Raw genomic sequence first — 8,690 nt, 5'->3', positions numbered from 1 at the left:
ACCAATTTGCATCATAATAAGAAATATTAAACTAATATCAATAATATATATGGTCTCATTATTTCTCGACTCCATTATAAATATTCAGAGACGGGGAAGGAGGAATAAGGGAATGAAACGAGAGGAAGGAAAAGAAAGAGTTACAGGAAATTGGCAGGGCGGGGCGCCGTGCCCTTCCCATGCAGCAGCAGCGCCAGTAGCCCGCCGCCGTAGGAGGAGGAGGAGGCGGCGGACACGAGGGCTGCTGGAGCGAGGGCGCATCGACGCGTGGGGGGGAGCGCTTCCTGGAGCTCAACCGTGGGAACCTCAATCGAAACCACTGGCAAGAGGTCGCGGACGTCGTCACCAGCCGCGACGGCTACACCAAGAACCGCATCGACACCCTCAAGAAGAAGTACGAGATCGAGAAGTCCGTCATCGCCACCTCCTCCGGGCCCCTACTTCCACTGCCTCGACCTCCTCCTCGGTCCCAACCACAAGACCGCCGACGCCTCCCTGACGCCCCCACGAGAGGAGATCGTCGACATGAACACAACGCAAATCTTACGCAAAAGTCAAGCTAATTCTTCCATAACAGTCTTTATCTCGTAATAATTACCATCTCATGTGATAAGATACTTACAATCCCAAAAACACAACAGAAAAGAGCCACATTCATATGATCTTAAGAACCACTGCAGCTTAATTCGATAGGCTTTTCCATATAATGAGAAAAGAGCGAGGTCTAACGCTTCTCTTAATTTTCGTCAGTTTCATCATGGAATATAAGTAGAAGATAATTTTCAAAAATAAAAAAATATTTGAAAACATCATTTCGAACATTCTAGAAAACCTATAAAACTACAGCAATAAATGCTCTTTTGCAAGGATATACAGAATCTGGCAGCGAAGGACTTTCCTTGATCACATATAAACAATAGAAAACCAATGAAATAAAGCACCAAGATAATAAATAAATGATCAATAAATTCTAACCCAGCGTTGCTAAAAGAGAGTTAATACTCACAGGGCCGCAAGCCGATTCTGATCGTATATGCTTTTTACGGGAAATCATGGTAAATTGCTTACGAGCATGGTCGGCTAATAGTCTTCGGCCACGTAGCCAGTAGATCGGTATCATCGTTAAACGGCTGCCTCGGATTTGCTGTCCTCTGTTCGGGCGGAGCAACCGAATCACCACCGAACAGGTGTGCTTCGGGATCAGCTACCCCCTTGATATCAGCGACAGCGGATTGACGCATGGGACCCACGCCGGTTGCGTGAGCGTGTCACGTTGCGGCATCGCATTCCGCATATATTGCTGGTTTCAGTGGAACACTAGATCCGGTAGTTCATCAAGTCTCCTGCATCCGTTTCGACGCCCCCGACTCCCGCTCTCACATTTATTCATGCGAAGCTCCTTCGCTTCCACGCTACTGAACTCGCTCTCCCGCCTCCGCCCGCCCCGCGGATTCCCCCCTTCCTCTAGGGTTCCGCCTTTGGCCCTTCCGCATCCCCACGGTGGATGCCCTCCGCCTCCCGCACGCCGCCGCCTCGCCCTCTGCCGGCTCCGTCGCCGAGGCCGCGCCCCGTCGCGAGACGGATCCCAAGAAGCGGGTGGTCATCACCGGGATGAGGCTCGTCTCGGTGTTCGGAAACGACGTGGATGCGTACTACGAGAAGCTGCTGGAAGGGGAGAGCGGGATCGGGAACATTGACCGGTTCGACGCTTCCAAGTTCCCCACGAAGTTCGCAGGGCAAATCAGAGGATTCTCGTCGTAGGGGTACATTGACGAGAAGAACGACCGGCGGCTTGATGATTACCTGAGGTATTGCCTTGTCAATGGCAGTCAAGCTCATGATAAGGTGTGCCTCTTTTCACATTTCACTATAAAGTATACTTTTATATTCACAAACCAGGGAATGCAATTGGGGATGTTTTCTTCATGATTATAGTTCACTTATGAATTGCATGAGTGATGCTGTCCAGGCTCTGATTAATATTATCAGACATGATTGCAGTAGTGCGAAACTTTGTTTGGAATTAGAGAAAATCCATCAAAGATAAAATGGTTAAAAAAAATTACTTTTGGCTGATACTCGGTATTTTCTTAAAGTGTTACCATTCGTCTATTGTTTCCTGAAAGATTTGCTTTCGTTTCTTTGAAAGTGAAAGAACCACTTCAATTGGGTTTTTCATGTTACGTTTTCACAAGCATTGCCTATGTGGTTGACTTGACTCAAAACTTTCAAGTGTCTTCTTGGATTTTAGAAAGAATATAGTTATGCCACTACTGGATTATGATAGTTGCTTTGATTGCGTCTTTGATGTTATTTTGGTATGGGAAAGATTGGGAAGAAGAAAGCTTTGTGTTAATTCATTATTGAGGTTGTCTATCGATAGAAGATAAGATTTCTACAACTGCTCGAGGAAATCTCTATAAATAGAGTTCATGTACAATGCACGTTAAAGATGCAGAGTGTTAAAGAAGATAAGATTTCCACGATTGCTCGAGAAAATCTCTCCCAACTATCAAGATCGATTAGTTGAGAGAGATTTCCTCGAGCGGTTGTGAAAATCTTATCTCAAGTGTAACTATCATTTGCATAGAGACAACTGAGTTTCCAATTTGCTAGGCAGAAGGCTAAGAAACAAATAACCATATTTAAGTAGCATAAAGCTGAAGACATCTTTAGTGGTCCATTTCACTAGTTTATGCTTGAGAGTTTATTCTTACATTTTATTAAGCAAACAGTAAATTCAATAATTTATTTGCAAAAACAAGAGACAGATAAATAGTATGACAAAGGTGCCAAATAATTATGTACAGTGAGCAACAGTCTTTTCCGATCTTATAAAGGAGAACTTAAGTTGCAACAATTTTTTATCATGAACTTCAAGCATGTTTGCTCAACTGCAAGATGCCATGGTCATCATCATGAGTGTGCATATTTTGTATCATCAATTTAAATCAATTAGTATTTAAAAAGATGATTGTACATAATCACTTGCATATTTGTGCTACCTGATTTCATCCCTAGGGCTGTTGACCTAAGAAAATATTATGCAAAATGCTTCTGCCAATGTATATTGGGATATATATTTGGAAAGCAATAACTTTAAGCATCATTCTAGTGTGAAAATCTTAAGGTTGAGTCAAGCTTAGATTAATTTAAATAAGCTTGATGTAAATTTAATCATGATTTATTTCAAGGTTCGCAATACCGTATCGTATCGGAGTTTCGACCCGGGCTCGATATCGGTACGGTACGGTATACTGCTCGGTACACCCAGGTGTACCGAGCGATATATTCAGGCGTGTCGAGTACTGTAGCAATGCTACAGTACTATTACAGTATCGGACCGGTAACATGCGGTCCGCGTACCGGAAGCCTGTCGGACCGGTACGGACCGATACTGCAAACCATGCTTTATTTAACTAATGATTGTCACTTAAAAACTGCTTCATTTGTCCGCTCTGATTAAGGATGGTCTATTCATTCTCATTCAAATGTGTAACAAAACCAAGCTTGATGGAACACTTAGGCTCAAAATCAATCTCATGCTGTGCCCAGAGGAACTCTGGGCTTCATCAGGCTTGACTTTGTTAGATCCGTAGTTCCGTACTATACTAGTTGGCCACGGAGATATTTCTACAGTTTCTTTCACCATCTAGATAATGATCAAACTGTAATTGTTCAAGCTTTCTGGATCAGTTGCCATCAATCATCAGCATCGTACAACGATTTCTCCAAGTTTGACTTGTGATATTGCTTGGTGGAGCTGAAGGACTGGAAAAATGCTAATGCTTCTGCTTGGGACATCTTGACCTGTTGTAATCGTTGTCTCTGTTGTCATCATCATCTTTGTCATTGTTGTGCATTTATTTTTTTATAGATGATCTTGACCTATTTACAATTTGTCAATCTTCATTCATGTTCCATCTCTTATTGAATCATTTTTCAAGTGATGTTTATATGCATAGCATTGTTCAAGTGATGAGTTCAACATAGTCATGGAAATATAATATATAAGTGAATATTTAAACATTACAATTTTGTTCAGTTATTTCAAACAGTTAAATTATTGATATTTGATTGGTTTCTGCCTTATTATCATGCCAGACATTAGATGTCTAAAGTGTCAAATTTCCATATTAGAGAATACTTAGAGACCAAAGTAAACAATGCACCATATATTACTTGTATAATGTGGTTAACCACATGAGTTGTTTTCTCTGTATATTTTGTTCGCCAATCTATTCATGATTGTTTTTTTGTTGTTTCTTACTATGTGTCCTGGAAAAGGTTCCGGAGAGCCTTGAACATGCGATGAAGCGCGATGCACCAATTATTGCTGAGTGAGTATCTGGGAGGTGCTGTGAATTGTTATGCCTATCATATGACAGATCCTAGAGCTGATGGGCTTGGAGTTTCATCTAGTATTAGGAAAGTCTTGAAGATGCTAGGGTGGCACCAGAAGAGGTAACTCAATTATCTTTAGCAGTGTGAAGCATTCAAATTGATTTGTTCTTTTATTATCATGCGTGTGGAATATTTTCTTACCTGTTTGCTATTTCATCATAAATATTTGCTGGAGTTGGAAACTATATTAGATGTATTTCCACTCATAATACTAAGTGCCAATTTTGTTTGTGTGTGCACCTGTACACATGGATAGTTCTGTTGCTATCTATTAACCATGCCATTTCACGCAGCAGCCTTCATCCTCAACCACTTTTTATGCCTAATTCTTTTACATAATTCGGCTTTGTTAATGGCAACTATTTTGGTTATTATTTTCTAGTTAAGGAACTCCAAGCATGTCTGAACGTCTTCAGATGTTTTCCTCGTTTTAGCCTTGGTTGAAGACATCAAGGATTTGACTCATCAGCATAGCTCCTTTTGTGTGCAGGAGCATGTCTGTGTATATTTGTGGCTCCCCTCATGCACTTGACTGCCCTTTGCATTGTTAATTAGAACTACCGATGATTCACCAGAATGGAAGAGATCATAAATTGTCCAATCATCAGCCTATACAGATTTATTATGCATCTGCAGAACTCTTTTTTTTTTTTTTTTTCCCTGCATGAAAAACATCTTTAAAAATACTTTCTCCTGTCAGTGAGATGTCATAAAGTTGAATTTTCTTTCATGTCCATTCATTGAGTTTGTTTTATAATTGCACCATTCTGGTTTTGTACTAATTCCATCTGAGTGAAGTTCCATTCAATTTTTAAATTAAACTTTTAAAGATGCCTTTCATAAATATTATATGTAATCTCATCATTTCTGATTGGTAGACATCAAACATCTAGTTTTAATGGCATCCTTCCAGTTGCCACTCTAAAAGATGTTGTGGCCACAGAAAGTTTTGTTGCAAGAACAATGTAGGTGTTATGTTTTTCATCATGTCTTCTGACTAAGATGTTCTTCATACAGGTTAATTACATTAATGCTCATGCAACTTCCACCCTTGTGGGTGATCTAGCAGAGGTAAATGCTGTTAAGCAAGTCTTTAAGGATCCATCTGGGATTAAAGACTTGTCGGTGATCTATAGCAGAGGTAAATGTGGTGGTACTTGCACCCTTCAAGCCATTATCCTGCTTGGCTTGTCGTACCCGTTCTCATACCCGCCTGCGCGTGGCCCCCAAGCTGTCACTGGCTGTTTCTGGGACCACCACCCATGAGTGACTCTATAGTCCACGTAAGCCATGGAGAGAGAAGCAGCAAAATCTCCACGTACGCTCCCTTCTCCCGTCACACCAAACAAACAAAATAAATTGTTAATTATAATAAAATAAAATAAAAATCACTGACAGAGCCACAGCCGATTGGACGACTGGACGACGATAGATAATAAAATCATTTTTTAGAAAAAAAAATAACGTTCTGTGAAAATTTTTTAAAAATAAAAACACTCATTACAGATTTCTCAAAGCTAAAGATTTTTTTCAGAAATTTATTCTAAAATATTTTATTAAACTTATCATTTATCTATCAATTTATCGGTTTAATCAAAGAGGAGAAAAAAAAAAGGAAAAGGGGCAGGAATAAATCATATATATATAATTAAATAGACGGGTCAAATCGATTGACCTATTAATCGGATCGATGACGCGGTGGGTGGAAGGCGGTCCGGTTGGACGATGGGTCCAGAATCAGCTCTCCGTCTCGGCGATCGGTCCCACTGCTCGCAACCGAATGTGACGCGCCCAACGCCGCGATTCACACGTGCGAGGGCCCGTCCGGGATGTACGCTGACGTCGTCTGTTCACGCCCAACGCAACCTCCGTCGAGCCCACCAACTGGTACCGTTATATTCCCTTGGGATTTCAGGAAACGATATGAGAAAACGTTTCAGACGTGCATCGTATCGGACGCCCAAAACGCCCGTCAATCAAAAGCGTGACGCCGGTCGGCGGACGAATCCCTCTCCAAAAGAAATCCCTCCTCTTCTCGGCCGGCCGCCGCTGCCTCTTCCGATCCCTCCCTTTCTATCCTCTCCCTCTCTCTCGCCCTCTTCCCGTCTCGTGCCGTCGCCGGCCTCCCTCGCTGCCGCGGCAAAGCCCGGATCTTGGCGTCGACGATGGAGGACGACGACGACGCCCTGTCCCCGTCGCGTTCGCAGTCCCAATCCGCCTCCAGATCCCCGTCGACGACGTCGTCACCACCCCCTGTCTCCGTGGTGCCCCTCTCCTCAGACCCCTCGCCCCACGTACGCAACGGCCGCGTCGCGGAGCCCGTCACCGTCGCCGCGCCGCCGTACCATGCCCTCGCCCTTGCCCTCTCCACACAGCAGCAGCGCCCCTCCCCCGCCGCCGTAGTAGGAGGAGGAGGCGGCGGCGGCGGCGGCGGGCGCGAGGACTGCTGGAGCGAGGGCGCCACCTCCACCCTGATCGACGCGTGGGGGGAGCGCTTCCTGGAGCTCAGCCGTGGGAACCTCAAGCAAAAGCACTGGCAGGAGGTCGCCGACGCCGTCACCAGCCGCGACGGCTACACCAAGACCCCCAAGACCGACGTGCAGTGCAAGAACCGCATCGACACCCTCAAGAAGAAGTACAAGATCGAGAAGTCCAAGATCTCGGCCTCCGACAGCTCTACCACCTCCTCCTGGCCTTTCTTCCACCGCCTCGACCTCCTCCTCGGTCCCAACCACAAGCCCACCGGCGCCCTGCCGCCCTCCAGCACCAAGATACCCGCTGGCATCCCCATCCGGCCCCCGGCCCGCCTCACCCAGCTCATCCCGCAGCGGCACCGGTCCAGCCACCCGGCCCTCAACAAGGCGAGGTCGTTGCCGCCATCGGTGTCCTCCAAATCAGCGGACTCGTCCGCGGACTCTTCCGACGGTTTCCCGCCGCCACCGCCGAAGGAAGCCAACGGCAAGAGGCAGCGCCAAGAGCCAGAGGAGGGAGAGGGGGAGGAGGAGGAGGAGGAAGGGAGGACGGCGGGCCTGCGGGAGCTTACGCGGGCGATACTGCGGTTCGGGGAGGTGTACGAGCGGGTGGAGAGCTCGAAGCTGCGGCAGGCAATGGAGATGGAGAAGCAGCGAATGGAGTTCACGAGAGAGCTGGAGCTGCAGAGGCTGGAGTTTTTGATGAAGACGCAGATGGAGCTGTCGCAGCTGAAGAGCCACCACCACCACCATGGTAGTAGTAGCAACAGTAGGAAGAAAAGGATGGATGTTGCAGGTGGCGGCAGCAACCACCACAATCACCATGATACCAACAACAACAACAATAGCATCGACAACAGTGACAACAATGGCTAGTGCAAGCTAAAGGAACCTCTTTGCTAGTCAGTAGTTATCAGCATCTCGTAGTCATTCGCCCCCATCCATATCCTCCACCTCTCAAACATCGAGTTGGATGATTGTATTATAATCCTCCCTCAGCCTCATTCTATTTGAATCTTATGAATTCTAATCTATGAATGTGATGTTTCTGACAATCTATCCTGGAAATCAGTTAGCCAAAAAGATGATGGCAGAAGAATGAGAATGCCACTCACAATTCTTCACTGATTACACTATTTTACTCCATTGTTTTCATTAAAGATGAGAGACTGAGGAAGAAAAGTGCACGGCAATATATTGATTTGGTCGCAACTTCTTTTCTGGCAGGAGGCTTCACACAGTGTGATCCATAGAAACTGCCAATAGCTTCATTGGGCATTCAGTTTCTGTATGCTGCAAAAGAGTCACTTATAGATGTCAAAAGTGGATCTATTGAGCCAGCTTTACTGTTAAGATTGCATGAACTGAGTGAGCTTTGGGGATTTGACACTCTCTTGTGGATACCAAAACCATATGGTGGATGATGAACAGATGAAGTATGAGAAGGTTCCAAAGAAGTTTTGTTCATCAGACCACATTCATAACATTTTTGTTGAATAATTCTGGTATTATTTGGAAAAAGGTTTACATATAGTGTCAAAACTAAAAATACTTTTTTTTTTTTCAAAGATCCTAAACTGATATCAATTGGCTCATATATTTTGCCTTTTCTTAATGACATGATTCACTACTCAGTTCTGTACATACATTTTCAGTTTATCCAAATATTGTAAATATTTGGAATCTATTTTTTTCAAAAAAAATAAAATAAAATTATTCTAAGAAGTACTAATATAACTCTAATCATGTTCATCCGAGCGTAGCAAACAATACGGATCAAGTGGCCAATTAACATTCTATAGTTGATCTAACATA

At 44.3% G+C, this 8,690-nt stretch overlaps 1 protein-coding gene across 1 annotated transcript; it reads left to right on the top strand.

Annotated features, from left to right (window-relative positions):
* The first annotated feature begins 6,351 nt into the window (after nucleotides 1–6,351).
* Nucleotides 6,352–8,006, top strand: LOC135593095 (trihelix transcription factor ENAP2-like). The gene has a single exon (XM_065082917.1). It carries the CDS (start codon nucleotides 6,570–6,572, stop codon nucleotides 7,749–7,751), a length of 1,182 nt encoding a protein of 393 aa, XP_064938989.1. The 5' UTR covers nucleotides 6,352–6,569; the 3' UTR covers nucleotides 7,752–8,006.
* The last annotated feature ends 684 nt before the right edge of the window (nucleotides 8,007–8,690 follow it).

This window comes from Musa acuminata, chromosome BXJ1-9 (assembly GCF_036884655.1).
Source record: "Musa acuminata AAA Group cultivar baxijiao chromosome BXJ1-9, Cavendish_Baxijiao_AAA, whole genome shotgun sequence".
In the NCBI taxonomy this organism is placed as follows: Eukaryota; Viridiplantae; Streptophyta; class Magnoliopsida; order Zingiberales; family Musaceae; genus Musa; species Musa acuminata.
Note: the sequence above shows the minus strand (reverse complement) of the source record. Positions and strands in the feature narration are given on the sequence as shown.